The sequence below is a fragment of the Pseudorca crassidens genome, chromosome 4 (assembly GCF_039906515.1).
Source record: "Pseudorca crassidens isolate mPseCra1 chromosome 4, mPseCra1.hap1, whole genome shotgun sequence".
Lineage (NCBI taxonomy): Eukaryota > Metazoa > Chordata > Mammalia > Artiodactyla > Delphinidae > Pseudorca > Pseudorca crassidens.
Window position 1 is genome coordinate 19,718,263 of NC_090299.1, and position 19,954 is coordinate 19,738,216.

A 19,954-nucleotide genomic window follows, 5' to 3' on the forward strand; every position below is an offset into this window, starting at 1 on the left:
AGCGAGCCGGGGGTACTCTTCACTGCGGTGAGAGGGCTTCTCATTGTGGTGGCTTCTCTTGTTGCGGAGCATGAGTTCTAGGCACGCAAGCTTCAGTAGCTGTGGTTCGCCAGCTCTAGAGCGCAGGCTCAGTAGTTGTGGCGCAGGGGCTTAGTTGCTCCACGGCATGTGGGATCTTCCTGGACCAGGGATCAAACCCGTGTCCCCTGCATTGGCAGGTGGATTCCTAACCACTGTGCCACCAGGGAAGTCCCTCCTCATTTGATCTTGACAACATATATTGATTATTTTGTCAAATCATGTAAGAAAACTGATTCTCAGTGAGGTTAAGTGTTTAAGAGGACATGCTATTATTTTGTAAAGGTGGAACCCAAGTTCTGGTGCCTGGATTGCGTTCTGGTTACTATGTATGTTGTCAACCAGGGGAAATAACATAAATTTTTTTTAGGAATTGAGATTGATTTACAATTGATTTTGCTGTTGCTTGGTAATGTTTTGTGACCCATGCTCAGTTTGTAAAATACTTGAGTTGGCCAGGGAAATCAGCAGAATTTGCACAGATTGGGGGGATCTTAACTTGATGTGCTGTAACCAGTAGGGCTATACAAGTATACTACATGTGAATAGTGTCGAAATAGTGACAGCTTCTTAGATTTTCCTGCACTAATATCCACTGATTTCTTTTTTATCATAAATGGAGGGAAATATGACTTTAAGGCTATGGAAGTCATTAATCTTAATTCATATTTTATTCATATTCAAGTGAATACTGTACTTAAAGGTTGTTTAAAATAGCATAAGGATTACAATAGAAAATAAACTATTCTGTGTGTTTTCAAGAAGGGCACACTTATGAATTTGTTGGAAAACAACAGTGCTTCTTAATTATATACCATTATATTTATTAGTTATGTGCAAGCCTTGTTGTATATTAAATGTGAAAATTTGTTAAAGGCACATATTGCTAAGAGAGTTTTACTTTTATAAGGTCATATTGTTTTTACTATGTTTAAACAACCTTCATTTCTAAATGGAACACATAATTATATCTAGGTCACTAGAATTTTACTCCGAGCTTTTTGTCGGCTGCCACACCTTGGGGAAAAAAAGAGATAAAAATTAATGACTGTCTAGTTGAATTTCTTGTAGTACATTACTGTTTGTTACATATATCAACAGTAGTTCAAGGTGGCACTTTAAATTAATTGCATCTTCATTAGGAAAAATAAAAAGCATAAGACTGTGAAGAAACACCTAAATGGTAAGATGACATTATAGTCTTTCAATATTATATCAGTTACATAAGCAGCGTGTTAAATGATTTATGCACGTTATTTAATACTAACGACAACTGTATAACGCGTAGATATCATTCCCAATTAACAGATAGGAAAATTGAGAATTGGAGACACTGAATAACTTGAACAAGACCACCAGGCCAGTATGCGGCCGGATCAGATTTTAGACCTTGAGAAACTAGTCAGTCAAGCTAACTGGAGGTCCTAGGGCAGAAGGCCGGGGCGGCCCGCTACTAATTGCTAAAGTTTAATTCAGTTTATCCTAGAGACAGCCCTTGCCCCGAGACAGGGACCGCCTAGCGGCCCTATTTAAAGTCACAGTAGATTTAGGCCCCGCCTCCCCGCCGGGCGCGCGTACTTCCTCCTGCCGCCGTTCGACGTCTCTTCGCCCCGCTCCGCCCCTGCTCGGTTGCCTTCGCACCGCCTTCACTCGCCTGCGACCGCGTCGCCGCGAGTGACGTCACGGACCTCGGCTCTTTTCATTGGTCCATTTCAATAGTCGCGGGATACTTGAACTGCATGAACAGCCGCCGCTCCGGCGGGCTGCTCGCTTCATTTCGGGGGCGTCTTTGGCCCTCCACGTCCTGCAGTGCCTGCCTCCGCCTTTCGCAACCTCCTCGGTCCTACACGATCCCGAGCGGGCCAGCGGGTGGGTAGGCTGGCCCGAGCTGCGGCGGGCGGGTACAGCTGGAGTGTACCTAGGCTGATCGGCGGGACGCAGTGCACGCTGCTTGGCGCCGCAGGCTGATCCCGCCGCGCCCCCGGGAGCAGTGATGTTGGGCAGCTCCGCGCCCGGGCCTGCGGCCCGCGAGGCAGGCTCGGCGCTGTTAACATTGCAGCAGACGGCGCTCCAGGAGGACCAGGAGAACATCAACCCCGAGAAGGCGGCGCCCACCCAGCAGTCCCGGACCCGCGCTGGGCTGGCGGTACTGAAGGCCGGGAACTCGCGGGGACCAGCGCCGCAGCAGAGGCCTAAGACGCGACGGGTAAAGCAGTGAGCCGTATCTGCAGGAGGGTGGGCCGAGCGGGAGTTTTGCAGGGGTTTAGCCGGCAGAGGAGAGTGGCGAGAAAGCATCCCCTGGCCTTTTCGCGGGAAGCCAGGATCTGGAGTCCCTTGATCCCTGGTTTTCTGGAGTGTAGGATGCCACATTACTCCCATTAGTTTCTCCCATTACTCTCCCTGCCAGCACTCTGCGTTTGTGCTGCCTGTCCGCTCTCCTCCATTGGGAGTATTTTTCTATAGATAACGAAGTCAAACCAAGCCGTACAACATGAGTATGGCCTTTGCCCGCCTCCACGCCTTTCTCTCTGCTTTTAAGCCCCAGGCACTGCTCGGACTTCCTTCACCCTCCCCATATGGTTAAGAGATTACCTCTGCTTTAGGAAAGGGTATAAAAAATACTTTGCTTTTGGTCAATTCCGCCATCTTACCGAATTTGCTCTGTTGCTCCACCCTGGGGCGAAAGAGGTAAACCACTTTTTTGCCATCTCTCCTAAATTTGGCATTTTTCGCCCTGCCACTCCACCCATCTCGTGGCCTTGATTAGTTTTGCCCAATTCCACTTAATCTGACTCTAAAACCCTTGCAGGAATGCCTGTGACAAATTGGAACATCCCTTCTTTCTCCGACTGACTACTCAAATTTCCTTGTCTGGATTTTCCCCCCTAAAGTTTAATTTTCCTGATAGAGTAATTGGGAGTAAATGCAGTATAAGGGGATGAAAGCAGAACAAAATTCCACTTAATAGGCTCAAAGCCAGTTATTTATTTTTTAGGTTGCACCTCTTAAGGATCTTCCTATAAATGATGAGCATGTCACCGTTCCTACCTGGAAAGCAAACAGTCAACAACCTGCATTTACCATTCATGTGGATGAAGCAGAAGAAGAGACTCAAAAGAGGCCAGTTGAATCTAAAAAACCAGAAAGTGAAGATGTTTTGGCTTTTAATTCAGCTGTTACTTTACCAGGACCGAGAAAACCACTGGCACCTCTTGATTACCCAATGGATGGTAGTTTTGGTAAGTTTTAAAGAAAATTTGTATCAAATCAATGTAATCATACCATTTGATTACATCATCATTTGATTACATCATTACACCATTTGATTACATCAAATCAATGTAATCATAATTATTGAATAGACTGGATTAATGAAATTTTGCTTTTCAAAACATTATCTTACCTGATCCTTAACTACATTATGAGTTAGGTTTAATGTAACAAGTTTAGAAAGGGTGTGACTTATCTCAGGCCTCACAGCTAATCCAAGACCCAGTGACCTACAAAAGGATCCTAATCCTGTGCTCCTTCTGGTACACTGCTAATCACATCAATTTCATTAGATCTCAGACTTATTTTAATCTGACCCTGGAAATGTTTGCTTGATTGGGAGAATATATTTCAGTTGTGTTAAGACTCACTTTGTACATACCATTCTCAAATAGAGTGCTATTTGAGAATGCAGCTTTAAATACTGAGATAGCCAACGTCTCTTCCACCTTTAAAACTTTGTTTCTGTAAAATCAGTCTGAGTGATTGTCTGATACCAGAGAGGGACATTGTCCTCCTGTGAGTCAGAGTAGCTGCTATAGACAACTCTGACTACAGTTTGTGCTGCTTCTTTACCATCAGGCTATCGAGTCACTGGACAGCTCACTAAATTCAATCTCAGCTTTAGTTCTGTAGATGAGAGGTATAGCAGCGAAGTCCTATGGAAATAAAATAATTGGTGTATTTTTATTTAAAATCTGCAACAAATTTTAAACTCAAACCTTGAAGTAAAAAGAATGGATATTTTTGCCTTCAAAGATAATTTAAATTTACCAAAAAAGAATCACCCACTGATATTAGTGTTAATGTGTTTGAACTGCCCATAAGAAATCTGAGTTTCTCTTTAGCACACTTGTTAGCCCTACTCCTAGTTATTGCCTGGATTGTGCTTTGAATGTTAGACTTAGGGGTCTGCAAACTCTCTTTTGACAAATCCTAGATATCTCCAAACTTGGATTTTAACTTTGTCCTAGCAAAACCAGTGTACTCCTGTCATGGGAGATGAAGATACTTCAATACCTGCTCCTCTAACTCATTTTCCTGTTAATGGTTTGTCAGTACTTTTTCTTGTTAATTAAAATCATTCCAAAACTAAGTGGACATAGGTACTAAAATCAGAGTTAAATCTTCTATGTACTTTGTCATAACAAGCTCTTTTTAGTTGGATGAAATAAACACATTGGTAGTTTGGGACTCCTTACAAGGGCAATCACTTTTAGCTCTTAAGTCGAAAATGAAAAGTGAACTTCACTGTACTTTTGAATTCTCCCAGAGTCACCACATACTATGGATATGTCAATAGTACTGGAAGATGAAAAGCCAGTGAGTGTTAATGAAGTACCAGACTACCATGAGGACATTCACACATACCTTAGGGAAATGGAGGTAAAGGCTCTCTGAATCTACTTTTTACACTATTTGTTCACTGTGGTGAAAGGAAATTAAGAGGATAATGTTTTTAAGTTTTTTAACTGCCAGTGAATTACTCTAATGCTATACTTAAGTTTCTAGCATATAGGCAGCATCTGTTAATGGTAGAATGATCTAACTGCAGTTTTAACACTATACTAAGTAACCTTCTCAACAGGTTAAATGTAAGCCTAAAGTGGGTTACATGAAGAAACAGCCAGACATTACTAACAGTATGAGGGCTATCCTCGTGGACTGGTTAGTTGAAGTAGGAGAAGAATATAAACTACAGAATGAGACCCTGCATTTGGCTGTGAACTACATTGATAGGTTTCTTTCATCGATGTCTGTTTTGAGAGGAAAACTTCAGCTTGTGGGCACTGCTGCTATGCTGTTAGCCTCGTAAGTACAACTTGGTTTGTTGGGTTAAAAGTGATTAGTAGTATCTTTCTGTGTAGGGAAGAAATTGTGATCTTTTAAAGTATGACATTTTAACATACTATACAAGGCAGGGAGTCAGCGACTACTTTAGGGATGGTGGAGTGGATGAAACTTTTTAAATTTAGGACATTAATTTTCCTAGATCTGGATTTCAGGGTACCTTGAATGAACCTACAGATTGGCGACATTTTAATACACCAGGACTAGGTTACAGAGTGGTTCCTTCTACTTTAAAGTACTTTCTGGTATATAAGCAAAATCTTATCTCTTCTCCATTAAGACATGAAAACTAAAATGTAAATTATTTATTTTTCTAAGGAAATTTCCTACATTTTCAGTTACTTGGTGAACTCTGGCATTGTTCCCATCTTGGGAAGTCGGTCTCTCACTTACTTCCTTTGACTGAAGTGGGAGAAATATTTGGGGCTTTTAATTAGCATTTACCTAGTCTTGGCTAGAAATGGTCAAGTATCAGTGCAAACAGGCAACTGGTTTTGGATTCGTTCCATTCATTCTGCTTAAGGGATTTCAAGTTGGGACAAACAAGCTTGCTTTTCTTATAAAAGGACTGATTACTTAAAACTTCTTTCATTGTAGAAAGTTTGAAGAAATATACCCCCCAGAAGTAGCAGAGTTTGTATACATTACAGATGACACTTATACCAAGAAACAAGTTCTGAGAATGGAGCACCTAGTTTTGAAAGTCCTTGCTTTTGACTTAGCTGCACCAACAATAAATCAGTTTCTTACCCAGTACTTTCTGCACCAGCAGTCTGCAAACTGCAAAGTTGAAAGTTTAGCAATGGTAAGTTCTTTTCATTTGCTGAATGAAGATTCTAAGGTCACAATTAGGGGCAAGCTCTAGTTTCATTATACAGCCTTGGACAAGGGATTTAGTATTCTGGGGACAGGTTAGTGCTGCAGCATGAAAGAAAGCCTACCATTGGCAAAAGAAAACATAAATGGAGAAAGCACTAGGAATAGTGGTATGAGGAGGAAGTCTTGGTAAATGGTAGCCAGAAGAGTTGTTTTTAAAGCTATTAAAGGAGGAAAAATACAGGATGAGAATGAAGCAAAATATGATAGTGAATATATTTAAAGATGTGGCAATGGTTGCTACAGAGCCAGTCTTAAAGATAGCAAAATATTCAGTCAGAAGGTAAGGATTTGAGTTTTGAATTCCAGAGCTCTTATGATCATAAAGTATATTTACTTTTTCATTCCAGTTTTTGGGAGAATTAAGTTTGATAGATGCTGACCCATATCTAAAGTATTTGCCATCAGTTACCGCCGCAGCAGCCTTTCATTTAGCACTCTACACTGTCACGGGACAAAGCTGGGTATGTATGATGACGTCCTCACACATCCACCTTGTGCTGTAAATGCTTGTGCCAGATAGGTTAAATAACTGTCCTATACAACTGACAGTTGTCTAGATGTACTGAACTGGAAGAGCTATTCAGCCACGTACACTGTTGAAAGCATTTTGTCTTACCTGTTTAATAGCATCTGTTAGGTTGAAAGCTTGGTTACTATTAATGCTTGGATTTGAAAGGTGTGCTTAAAGAATTCAGGCCATAAGACTTGCTGTTGGCAAGGAAAATAGTAAAAATTGATCGAAGTTAGCAAAAAGAGCTTGAGAAAACTGGAAGATGTTAGTTGGAGGTGTTAGGACAAAACTCAAGCCAACTAATGCCAACTACTAACTTGTATTCAGTGTCTGTTACTAAAAACAAAACTCAGTGGTTCCGTCCTCCCTCCTGCAGCCTGAATCATTAGTACAAAAGACTGGATATACGCTGGAAACTCTAAAGCCTTGTCTCATGGACCTTCACCAGACCTACCTCAGAGCTCCGCGGCATGCACAACAGTCAATAAGAGAAAAGTACAAAAACTCAAAGTAAGAATTAACAGCAGTAGATACCAAAGAAGCTTGCTTTTCCAGGCTATCGTACGGTTCAGAGATCCTTGACATTTTAACTTTATTTAAGGGATTCACAAATCAGGCACAGCCTCCTTAAGCAACTGTTCTCTTAGCAGCCATGTGTTTTGAGCTTCTGTCTTGTATTTGAGGGAGAAGAGGGGAGAGGAACGGTGGGAATGCATGCAAGTGTTGGGGACCAGACTATGGTTTTATAACCATTAATTCAAGTAGACAGAAATAGCATTTGTGAGTTCCTAGTATATGTTTCATTCCATAATCTGTTTCACCCAATGAATGTTTACTAAAAATGGATTTTTTTTTCCCTGCTTACAGGTATCATGGTGTTTCTCTCCTCAACCCACCCGAGACACTAAATGTGTAACGGTGAAAGACTGCCTTTGTTTTCTAGGATGTAAATCACTCAAAGTATATGGTGTACAGATTTTATCTTAGGTATTAATTTTACAATCATTTCTGAATACGGAAGTTATGGTCAAGTACAAATTATGGTATCTATTACTTTTTAAAGGTTTTAATTTGTATATCTTTTGTACATGTAACTATCTTAGATATTTGGCTAATTTTAAGTGGTTTTTGTTAAAGTATTAATGATGCCAGCTGTCAGGATAATAAGAAATAAATTGATTTGGAAAATTTGGTTTGTAAGTCAAATTTAATTTGAGGCAAAAATTTGACTTCAGGATTTCACTTAGAAAAATTAATTTGGTTTATTAAAGCATGGGGACAGGGAAGGCTTCTCCTTCCAACACACAGGTGATGACATTCACCTCCCTAAGGAACTGGGCCAACTGTCTGACTTGGGCATAATCTAAGAAGACTCTTTCAGGTCTTTGTACACACTATGAAAATGCTTTTCATTCATCGACTTTTACTACACTTGACCTACCAAAGTGACAGTTATTTAAAACCTGTTTTAAAGAGTCCTCCAGACGTTTATTTTAAAGCATAATGTAAAAACTGTATAAAGAACTAGATTCTGTAATGGGTTTGTGAATAATACCCAAGGTTGTTAGCACTGAATAAATACCTTTTTAATAGTTATATACACAAATATACAACTATGTGAACTTTAATTAGCAGCTCTCTTCTTTTTTCTCTTTTTCACTGGCTTTTTACTTGGTGCTTTTACTTGTGTTGCACTGATGGTCTGTGTTCTGTGAACAAAGTAAATTAACAAGTTTTAACAGTATTAGTACTAGGAGCTTACTTTTGCCACCTACGACAGAAGAATACTGTAACCTTGAAAGGCATCCAAGCAGTTTTACAGACCTAATTCTATAAATCTCAGGTTGAAGAAACCCAGAGAGCAAGCTTCTAAAAAGTCTTGAGTATATGTATACATTTGAAATAAACCAGAAATTTGTTACCTTATTTTCTTCGGATTCTTATCTGGTTCTAAAATGATCATTTCTTCTTCTTCACTGTCTGAGAGCACTATAGGGGCATCTTTTAAGAAAATGTTAAGAAAGGAATATAAGTTTCAGATAGAGAACCCAAGCAGCATTTTGGGTGGAGGCTTACAGATCTACTATTTGGTTCTTCCCTTCCCTGAGGTTATTCCTTGGAGCTCTGAAAAACCTTATGTGTGCTTCTTTAATAGAATTAAAATGAGGGGGATAATTCTACATACATATGTGTGTGTGTGTGTGTGTGTGTGTGTGTGAGTGTGTATATATATATATACACACATATATATATATATATACACACACACACTCACACACACTATACACACACACATAGAGCATCTTATAGAACCAATTAAGAAACAAGTCAATATGCCAACTGAATTCCTTGTGCTACTCCTTGAATTTGTTAATTTTGAAGATCTAGATTTTAAATTTCTCCCTATTATAAACAATACTAAAAGGAAAAATACCTAGAAACAAATTACTGGGTCAAAAGGCATATACCTTCCGAAAGACATTTTTGCCAGATCCCTCCAGAAACGTTTCAGTTTACACTCCAAGAATAGTGTATTAACCCATTTTCCTATACACCCTTGCCAATGTGTTTCTGGCCGTTTGTATTTGGGAATGCAAATACAAATAGGAACAGAAACAAAAAATGGGCAAAAGAAAGAAACGTCTGTTTCTGTTCTTTTGTCCATTTTCCCCATGAAACTTACTACATTAATTCTTTATATTTAAATAGAGTTTTCAATTACTTTCTCCCTATTAGAAAAATTTCACAAATATATAAAAGCATATGGAGTTAAAAAAAAAGTTAACATCTATCAATAAATAGTCCCTGTGTTTAAGCAGCTTATGTTGGTGTAAATATACAGTAAATACATGGAATGAGGTCTGGAAGAATAATACTAAATAGAAGTAACCACTGGGGAAGCTGAATAAGGGTCCCAATTAATGGGGATTTTTTTTTTTTTTTTTTTTGCCTTACAAAAAACCCCAGCAGGTCCTCAGTAACATTTACAGGCAATGATCTTCCTTGAAGGCAGGCAGGTATGTGCATTACACACCAAAACAGTATCACCTTCACTATTTTCTCAGCCAGATTTAATAGCTGCATCCTTTAGTTCTCCACCAACCTACTTCCTAGATCCCTCCTTGTTTATTAAAATTTAGAATTCTTCACACAAGCCACATTTCACTGCTCAGTAGCTACATGTGGCTAGTGGCTACTATGCTGGACAGTGTAGAGACTGAACATTTCTAAAACTGCAGAAAGTTCTATGGATGGCACTACTCTAATATACGTTCTGGTACTGCCTTTTTATGTTTGAGTCTAGAAACTATACAAAGAAAAAACAGCACACAGGAATGAGATTTTAAGAAACTCATCCCCTTAAAACTGGCCCGGATAAGATACAAAAACAGAAAAAAAAAAACTTAAAAATAAAAAATGCCACTCCCTTCACATACCAAAGAATACCACTGTTCCTCAAAGATAAGCATATTCTTGCAGTTAGCCTCAACAGTTTAGTTGAAATTTAAATTACAAAATATTTAGCCCCAACTGCTAATATAAAAATAAGATTCCTAAAATAGGGATATATATGTATGTGTGTGTGTATATATATATATATATATATATATATATATATATATATAAAACATATACCCATAAAGTATCACATACCTTGGCTTCCAATATTAGAGACTTCTCCCGTGTCCATTTTTATACTATCAAGAATAATAGCTTCATCACTGCCACCTTCATCTTCGTCTTCCTTCTCAGAGTCTTCAAGATCACCCCAGGAGTTTTCTATTCCCTCTCCAATTTGGGCGGTTCCAGGAGTCCACAGCACAGGTTTCGAAACACTTAGCAAGTTAAGAAAACTGAGTAACAGAAATACTGCTATTTGCTGCAGTGCTGAAAATGATTAGAATGAAAGTTTTCTTCCTTTAAGATTGATTGAAGTGTGCCTCAAATTATTAGGAAAAAAATTTACTAATAGCTATACTATGGATGGCTGGACAGTGAAGAAGAAATAGTGTATAACTCAGGTTAAGATTTTATGGACACAATGGGTGAGAAATATTGAGAGACACACTTGCTCTGAACATTTTAGTTGCAGTAATAAATCTGGTGAATGAATGAACTTCAAGGACAATGTGGGGACTTCCCTGGTGGCGCAGTGGTTAAGAATCCGCCTGCCAATGCAGGGGGACATGGGTTTGAGCCCTGGTCCAGGAAGATCCCGCATGCTGCAGAGCAACTAAGCCCGTGCGCCACAACTGCTGAGCCTGCGCTCTAGAGCCCGTGAGCCACAGTTACTGAAGCCCGAGCGCCTAGAGCCCGTGCTCCACATCAAGAGAAGCCACCACAATGAGAAGCCCGAGCACCACAACAGAGGGTAGCCCCTGCTTGCCACAGCTAGAGAAAGGCCACGTGCAGCAACGAAGACCCAATGCAGCCAAAAATAAATACATAAGTAAATAAATTTATTAAAAAAAATAAGAACAATGTGTATAATGTATAGTGTCTGACCATGCCAGTGAGATTAGGGAACAATTTTCCAAAGGAAAATGAAATGCTGTATATTGCTTCTTAAAAGAATTTTCTGGTTTTGGTAGGATAGCTGAAGAGAAGGTAGATATTACACCATCAATTTAATATGACTCATCACTATCTTGTCTCATATCTTAAATGTTTTTTTCTAACAAAGTACAGTGTTTCAGAAAACAAATTTCCATATGCACACACTTCACAGAGCCCTAATAATACCCAAAGTGTTATGAATCTTCTTGTTTTTACCAAAAACACCCAGGAAAGATACACTTCCGAAGGAGGTTCAGCTTCAGAGATGATTTCTTCTGCCTTCTCCTCTACATCGGAGGTATCAATAGGGGCCTTTTCCATTCTAAATGCTGTGATCCTTTGATTTGCTATAGATTCTGCAAAGCCAAACTTTCCACCTTCTTTCCTGTGTGGGTTTTTTTGGGGAGTTGGGAGGGAAGGGGGAATGAGAGATGGGAGAGAAGACAGGAAGGGAAAAAGAAGTTAACTATTTTATCCTTTTGATACATGAGAAATATTGGATGAGAAACTATTTGACTAACTTAACCCCACCAATTTATTATGCCTATCAAGTGAGTTAATAAAAAGTTACTATAATTAACCATTTATTAAACCATGTGTCAAGCATGTGTTATGTACTTAAAGCATAAGACACTGAAGTGCTGAGATATAGCTGTTGCTTAATGTCACACAGTAAGAAGAGATGGGAATCAACCCCAGTTTGTATTCTTTCTGTTAACATGGGCTACTGGATTCTTTTTTTCCTAAGAAAATGTTAACTTTTTAAATGAAAAATATTATGTGGCTTTTTAATACAGATTATGTGTAAACTGGAATACAATAAATAGTTCAATCAACTTTCAAAAAACATTTAGTATATTCAACTGAGATGAACAGATAAGGAAAGACTGAGTGTAAAAACTGTAGAGTTATGCTTGTGCGAGAAAAATCCTCAACAGAAAAATCTATAACAAGACCATTCAGTTCTAAAAAAAATCAAACTTACCTAACTTTCTGGTCGTTCGCCAAAGCTTTCTGTATTAGCTCTGTAATTTCTGCTACCTTCACACCAGCTATTTTACTACATCTCAAAACCTATTTATAAAAGTGAACTCTGTTATTTAAAGACAACAAATCAAGTAGCTTTCTCTAACAAAACTAAAAACATAAGATTAGTTTTTCTACCTTTGCAATTTAAGCCTTTTTTTAAAATATGAAAATAATACAGTGTAAACACAAATTAAGGCAAGATGTGAGAGCTATTTTTATTTTTTTTTATTTATTTTTATTTTTATTTTTTTGCGGTACGCGGGCCTCTCACTGTTGTGGCCTCTCCCGTTGCAGAGCACAGGCTCCGGACGCGCAGGCTCAGCGGCCATGGCTCACGGGCCCAGCCACTCCGCGGCATGTGGGATCCTCCCGGACCGGCACGAACCCGTGTCCCCTGCATCGGCAGGCGGACTCTCAACCACTGTGCCACCAGGGAAGCCCGTGAGAGCTATTTTTAAATGTTAAAGGAACTGACCCAAAAACTTTTCTATGACAATGTAGAAGATACCACTCAAGAGGCCACAGATACACTAACTTCCTTTCTGTGAGTGATCCATAGCTCTGTTCAAGACAGGGCTGCACGGTGTCCCCCGGAAAGCTTTTATAAAGCGAAGATTCCCAGGCCTCAGGGACCTAATGAATCAGAATCGCTGGAAATAGGGATCTGGCAGTGGTCATGATGCTGGTAATAATGACAATGATGATAACAGAAAATAACATTTACTGCACACTTAATTTATGCTATACAGTACAATATATCCATATCTATCCCTATATTCTCCTAACAGAAGGTGTTGACATTAAGATTATTTACTATTTTACAGATAAAGAGATTGAAGCACAAAAATATGAAACCATCTGCCAAAGGTCAGTTAGTGTAAGGAAGAGCTGGAATTCCAATTAAGTAGTCTTTGTGCTCCTAACGAGCTGCACTATGTGCTACATGGCAATCTATTTTCTAAAAGTCCCCATGTGAATCTTATATGTAGCTGGATTTGAAACTTCTGCTCACTGTACCCAAATTCCAAAAGTAAAACTATCTTTTTACATAATTTCTACTTTCTGACACTTTAAAGAAAAATAGGGATATAGGGACTTCCTTGGTGGCACAGGGGTTAAGAATCCACCTGCCAGTGCAGGGGACACAGGTTGGATCCCAGTTCCGGGGAGATCCCACATACCGCGGAGCAACTGAGCCCATGCGCCACAACTACTGAGCCTGCGCTCTAGAGCCCATGTGCCACAACTACTGAAGCCCACGCACCTAGAGCCTGTGCTCCGCAACAAGAGAAGCCACTGCAACGAAGAGCAGCCCCCACTCACTGCTACTAGAGAAAAGCCCACTCGCAGCAATGAAGACCCAACACGGGGAAGGGGAAGGAAGGGGAAGGGGAAAGGATATAAATCTCTTTCCTCACTGAAAGGAAAAGAGTATTCCTCTATCTAGAGGTGTAGACTCTGGAGGGCCATCCATGGGAGAAGCAAGGGAGGAAGGAGGGTACCTTGTAGCCACAAGTCAACAGACAATACTGAAACCAGATTCTAACAGATCGGAGAATCAATCATTGAAAATATCTGTTGGATTTTAGTTTAAAAACAAGAAAAAGCTTCTAAAAAGAAAAGACCTATTTTTAATGGAACATTAATCAAATCAAAGCACTGACTTGATCTTTCAGCAGCATTATCCCACCACTGGATTGGATGGTGCAAATCTCTCGATGCTTATTCATGGCAATCACCAGCAAGCCATCCATTACACGTTCCTCTCGTTCATTGGGATCCACCAATAAATATGTTCTGAAATGAATGTTAAATGGACATGAACAAATCTGATGCTGAGTGCTTGTCAATTTTAAGCTAATGGATATTTTTAAAAATAGTATTATAGTCAGGTCAACACAGTGTAGGTCTGAGCCTATGAATTTGAGTCACTTTAATCTGAAAAGAGACAACAGAATTATTATAACGTTAATTTGGTTAATTTTAAAGTTTCCCTAATATCCTGTACTTTGAAATTCTTCCAAGTTCTGCTTGAAATTCTTCCAGGTTATGCTAATGGCTCATTACAAAAAAATACTGCCTATTTCCACACTGTCCAATGTTAGCCTCTAATCACATGCGGTTACTGAGCCCTTGAAATGTGGCTAGTCCAAACTAAGATGTGCTATTAGTATAAAATACTGGATTTCAAAGACTTAGTAGAAATAAAAGAATGCAAAATATCTCAGGAACAATTTTTAAGATATTGATTATATATTAAAATATTTTAGATATATCAAGTAAAATAAAATATCAAAATTAATTTTACCTGTTTCTTTTTACCCTTTTAATGTGGCTTCTAAAAGTACATATATGGCTCATGTCATAATTCTACAGGACAGTGCTGGTCTATTTCCCTCTAATAAAATTCTATACTAGTGACTGAAAGATGAAAGCTTTTCTCTAGTTCTTAGTCGTAAAATTGCTAAAATATTTATACCTCTCTTTGTTTCTAAAGAGATTTAAGGCTCAAGCTTTCATTTAAAGGCACCTTACATGGACCTAAGATTCCAGGTTTTCTGTTGTAGGAGGAATTAGCAGTGAGTTGTGAAGAAACTGCTGGAGAGCTGAAGGAAAACAAGATTTTTTTTTCTCATTTGTGAACCATTCTGCCTTGTAACCTGCTCCTATCCTACAACTATTCCATATAATATGCTCCTCAAATATATTCCAAAGTCCTCTTCCATTAATCCACAGTCATTCTCAGCCTACTTTCCAAAATTAGAGCCTAACATCTGTACACCTCTAGGAAAGATACACTACCATGCTGTGGTAAACTCATAAACGTGTAAGTATGCCATGAAAAGAAAAATGTGAAGTCTCTTCATTAAAGGAGAATTTGTCACTTCTACTGAGAAAGCTCTTAGTTCTGAGCATTTGTCAAGTAATGCTCTTAAGAAAGAAATAAAAGAACTGTAAGGCACTCTAATATTAAACAAGGGGTTTGTTCATTTGCCTACGGATTTATAATTTCAGCCCATGACAAGGATGAGACTTACCCTTGCTGGAAGAAGGCAAAACTGACACAAATGGGCATGTGGTGGATACTCAATGGTACAGGATCACGTTCTTCAAGTGTATACTGTTTGAAAATAAAAGTTTCAATAATTACAGTCACTAACTTACAAACATACAAAAAAACATCTTGTACATCAGATATTAAAATAAAAACTGAAATCCCTTTAATCTTCAGTGAGTACCTAAATAACTTCTTTTGCAACTACCTGTTTGACTTTGCCATTCATCTTCCTTAAAACTTTATGTATTTGTCAAAAAGCTTTATTGAGGTATAATTTACATAACATAAAATTCACTAACTGTTAGTAAATAATTCACTTTTTAGTAAATATATAGTGAAGTAACTATCACCACAATTCAGTTTTTAAAACATTCTCATTGGGCTTCCCTGGTGGCACAGTGGTTGAGAGTCCTCCTGCCAATGCAGGGGACATGGGTTCGAGCCCCGGTCCGGGAAGATCCCACATGCCACGGAACGGCTGGGCCCGTGAGCCATGGCCGCTGAGCCTGCGAGTCCGGAGCCTGTGCTCCGCAATGGGAGAGGCCATAACAGTGAGAGGCCCACGTACCGCAAAAAAACAAAAGAAAACAAAACAATTCTCATTACTCCCCCAAATTCCCTTAAGCGTGTTTGCAGTTGATTATCACTCCCACTCCCAGCCCAAAGCAACCACTGATCTATCAATACTTTATCTCTATAAATCTGCCTTTTCTGGACATTCCATGTAAGTGGAATCAAACAATTTTCAGTCTTTTGCATCTGCCTCCTTTCAACTCAGCATGTTTCATCCACCTTGAAGTATACATCACACCGGTAGTTTGGTTCTTTTTACTGCTGAATAGTATTCCACTGCGTGGATACACCACACTTTGCTTTTCCATTCACTAGTTGATGAACATTTGGCTAATTTTCAGTTTTTGGCTGTAATGAATAATGCTGCTATGCATTCACATGAAAGTCTTTGAGTGAATGTATACTTTCATTCTCCTTGAGTACATTCTTAGATATAGAATTGTTAGGCTGTATAAGTTTACACTTAACATTTTAAGAAACTGCCAAACTCTTCCAACGTGGCTGTAACACTTTACCACCAGCAACATCTCTACAGTATTTTAAAATCAATGTCTTTTTTGTCTACTCATCACTCTATATTTTCTTTTTTACTTTCATATACCACCTCCCCTCTCTAAAGGAACATGTCTCTATTGTTAATAAAACTTTGTCTACACCTCTAAGTTTTTCAAGAGTCTGCTCCAGTCTAATTCCTAAAAACAGCATCATGAATGACATCTTAGAGAATTTGGGCATCTGATGTTTCCTTTTATAACTTCAGGAATCAAATTATCACAACAGTGCACTTTCATTATTCTAGCATGTAATTTATATAAATTGAAATTGACATACTCTGCACAAAAGAAAGGACAATGTAAATAGTATAGGTCCATAGTTTTCAAAATGTGGTCCTTATACCAGCACTATCATATCACCTGGGAACTCTGTCAGAAGTACAAACTCATACATCCTATCCCCATTCTACTCTGAGGATGGAGACTAGCAAGATGTTTTAACAGTCTTTCCAGGTGTTTCTGATGGGTTTTTGCCACACAGTGAGAACAAGCATCTCACTGTGAAAATACTGAGAATTATGATTTTTCACACATGCCCCCTAAGCATAAACCAACCACTTTACCTAATGCTCAATCCAAAGAAGTCATCTATTTCTATTCTAAGAAAACCAGGATAGGGTATGCATTCACTGACAAAACTTTAATACAGGAGATTTAAGAGATTTCAAAGGTAACTGTGACCATATTTTTTGCCTTGTGAACAAATTTTACAACATACTTAATTGCCATTTACAACAAGACTTCATTAGAAACAAGCTGTCTGCACAGCAAGGATATTCATTCATTCATAAGAAGGAGCCTGGCTCACATCATGGAAGCTTACCAGTGTTACTTCATCTCCTTGGACAGAGACATCAGGCCTTCGGAAGTGACATAAGGCTACAATTGCAGCAATGCTGGCAGCATCAATAATGTTTCCATCATGATTTAACAAATGTAGGTCCACGCGTATTTGCCAAACCTGAATGTGAATTCAAAACAAAAATAAATCCTAAATAGTCACAACCAGAGGTTATTTATAAGGAAAGGTAACACTGTGTGCAAAATTTTCTCTTGCTGTTAAAACATGCAGTTACTCCTTCTACTGTATCAATAAAAATACATTTAGAAAAATGTCAAGCCAGACCAACACCTGAAATACCAATAGCTTACCTTTCTATGAGTCATTTGACAACAGTGAAATATATACTGTAAATAAACAGAACCACACTACATTTAGTACTAACATTCCCCTAACTCCAAGCCTAATGATATTTTTATTGTGTCTCCTAACTTAAAAACCTCAAACTCTTAGGTTTTACTTGACAATATTTATGATAACCTTACAAGTAACGCAAATAGTATTATATTCAAGTATAGAATGTGGAAAGGCCAAGTGACTTCTTTGGAGTCAAAAAGATAGTTAAAATACCCTAATCAAGAATAAAGTTCTAATATCATCAAATAGCACAATATATTGAGAGTAATATTTCCAATGTCGGACTACCAATGACTCACTATGCAGCCCTGTGTAAGTCAATAAACCTATCCAAATGAAGGATTTAATCAGTTCTTTAGCTCTTCATCCATAAAAAAGGAAAACATTACCTGCTTCTATCAACTCACTTAAATAACATAAGAAAATAAATGAAAATATGTGAAAAACCACAAGTTCTTTGAATAAGAAATTTGTATACAAATCCAAGTTGCTATTTTCACCAATTTTTTTGTCCCTCCAAAGAGAGATGACACAAAGTTCTACGGGTAGCACTCAGGAATATGTGACGTGAAGTGAACTAGAATAAAACTGAATTAACTGAAGCTCTGAGAATGAAAGTATAGATACAGGGATCCATGAATCAACAATACTCATCCAAAGATTAAGAATTTTGGGCATATTCCCCACCTTTTCACCAGCAACAACACAGAGAGATTCAGTGTCTATACACTTCGAATTTCTTAGACATCTTTCCAAGAGGCGATTCAACTTCACCAAGAGATCTGACTGCCTATGAAAACAGGAATGGGCTAATGTCATGAGATATAACACCAGGCAGTAAAACAATAGCTCACCCCTGTTAGGCTCTCCTCTGGCTAAAGCAGCTTAAGAAAAAGATTTAAATACCTGCCAGGTTCAAAAGCTGGGGCAGCCATCTGAGAGAGCTCAAGGTTAAAAAAAAGAATACCTTCTGTTGCCCTATTGAGTTTCGGAGAAACAAGTTCACAGGAAACCTGTCCAAGAACTCTGCAAAGATAAAGTACAAATCTGTTAATTAAATGTATTTCCTTTCCAATTAAAAAAAAAAGGAAATCTAAAGATTAAGTTTCAGTCTTACACTACGTTGAGTAATAACATGTTCAGTATGATATATCATTAAAGGTTGAAGTTACCTACAAAGTATAGTAGTAGAATACATACAGAAATAAAACACATATTGGCATAACCAAAGGGATGACAGGGAAAAAAAATCTCATTACAATATTTAGTATTCCACAGATTTTTAAGAGTCAATGACCATTTCTTCTCTTTTCTAAAACAAATATTTAGTGATACAAGATGGCATGCAAACTTGAGACGTCCTAAGAGTTTTCTTATGGCATGGTTCACCAACATTATCTGACCAGTATCCTCACAACTTCCAAGTGAATATTAAAAATCTAATTCTCATGTCACTCAGGAAAAGGAGGAAAGTAGGCCCTACTTAATGACAACAAATGCAAGGAACAAATTCAGTGCAATCACTGCTGGCTGTATATATGATTCACAGAGATCAGAAAGAACTATGTGATACTTATGTGACAGAAAATATATTCATGATTAAAAATGTAAAGTGTGACTATAAAACCAAAGTCTTGCATTAAAGAAAACATACTTATTTTGGGCAGCTAAACAAAGTACTGTCCAGACTTATCTGCTTTGTAAACTGGGTCAATCAAGTTCTTTTAAATTTCTCCCTATTGAGCTTATACCTAATTTGAATACTTTGTTACCTTGTTTTTCCAAGTTCCACAATGCAGCACCCATAATCTGTTCCAAATGAGATCTTGATGTTCCTATAATCATAGGTTTGTCTGCCATCCAGCCGCTGTAAGCACAACATTCCTTTATTCCTAATACAAATATTTATTACTCTGTGCTAGGCAGTCCTTGGGCTACGCACTTGGAGGTAAGTGTGATCCTACCCACTCCACGTAGGAGAGTGGAAACTAGGTGCCCGAGCACTGACAGTCGCTGGGGTGCCCTGAGCCTTGAAAAGACCCCACCGGAGCCAAATAAATATTGGGGCCTTGGGGGAACCCACTGGCCGCTCCCCTAGGGGCTCCCGGGGCCTGCGAGAGCTAGGTCTGTGCGCCCAGGCCGCAAGGTTGCGGGGCGCCGCGCTACCCGAGCGCTCACGCAGCGCCAAATTCCCGGTTTACCTTTTTCTCTTCGATGGCGCGGAGTAGAAAACGGCGCTCGCAGTTTGAGAGTGGCGTCTCCTTCATACTGTCAGGTCAGGGGACGCACAGGTACTGGAATGCGTCGGGAGAAGACACCCTGCACCTCTTCACGCGCGCCCGCTCGTACCTCGGCGCAGGAGACTGACGTCATCAAAGCTCGTCAGCTGAAACTGG

The 19,954-nt window shown here is 38.9% G+C and overlaps 2 protein-coding genes across 2 annotated transcripts; one reads left to right on the forward strand and one right to left on the reverse strand.

Annotated features, from left to right (window-relative positions):
* The first annotated feature begins 1,099 nt into the window (after positions 1–1,099).
* CCNA2 (cyclin A2) lies at positions 1,100–7,777 on the forward strand. Its single transcript, XM_067735157.1, has 8 exons — positions 1,100–2,284; positions 3,074–3,317; positions 4,622–4,734; positions 4,937–5,160; positions 5,797–6,004; positions 6,426–6,539; positions 6,966–7,099; positions 7,457–7,777. The coding sequence occupies exons 1-8, from the start codon at positions 2,072–2,074 to the stop codon at positions 7,503–7,505; spliced, it is 1,299 nt and encodes a 432-aa protein (XP_067591258.1). The 5' UTR covers positions 1,100–2,071; the 3' UTR covers positions 7,506–7,777.
* Positions 7,778–8,150: 373 nt separating this feature from the next.
* EXOSC9 (exosome component 9) lies at positions 8,151–19,934 on the reverse strand. Its single transcript, XM_067735156.1, has 12 exons — positions 19,760–19,934; positions 19,331–19,425; positions 18,465–18,584; positions 18,246–18,348; positions 17,184–17,321; positions 15,214–15,296; positions 13,840–13,972; positions 12,132–12,220; positions 11,385–11,531; positions 10,244–10,425; positions 8,512–8,590; positions 8,151–8,298 (listed from the first exon to the last, which is right to left on the reverse strand). The coding sequence occupies exons 1-12, from the start codon at positions 19,823–19,825 to the stop codon at positions 8,214–8,216; spliced, it is 1,320 nt and encodes a 439-aa protein (XP_067591257.1). The 5' UTR covers positions 19,826–19,934; the 3' UTR covers positions 8,151–8,213.
* Positions 19,935–19,954: the final 20 nt, after the last annotated feature.

Bases quoted from the DNA above. Each gene is read 5' to 3' on its own strand.
- EXOSC9 (XM_067735156.1), bottom strand. From the start codon at position 19,825: ATGAAGGAGACGCCACTCTCAAACTGCGAGCGCCGTTTTCTACTCCGC. The intron at 19,426-19,759 runs GTAAACCGGGAA...TTGTGCTTACAG, and splicing joins GCGCCATCGAAGAGAAAAAG to CGGCTGGATGGCAGACAAAC. The intron at 18,585-19,330 runs GTAACAAAGTAT...TTATCTTTGCAG, and splicing joins GTGGAACTTGGAAAAACAAG to AGTTCTTGGACAGGTTTCCT.
- CCNA2 (XM_067735157.1), top strand. From the start codon at position 2,072: ATGTTGGGCAGCTCCGCGCCCGGGCCTGCGGCCCGCGAGGCAGGCTCG. The intron at 4,735-4,936 runs GTAAAGGCTCTC...CCTTCTCAACAG, and splicing joins CATACCTTAGGGAAATGGAG to GTTAAATGTAAGCCTAAAGT. The intron at 6,540-6,965 runs GTATGTATGATG...TCCCTCCTGCAG, and splicing joins CTGTCACGGGACAAAGCTGG to CCTGAATCATTAGTACAAAA.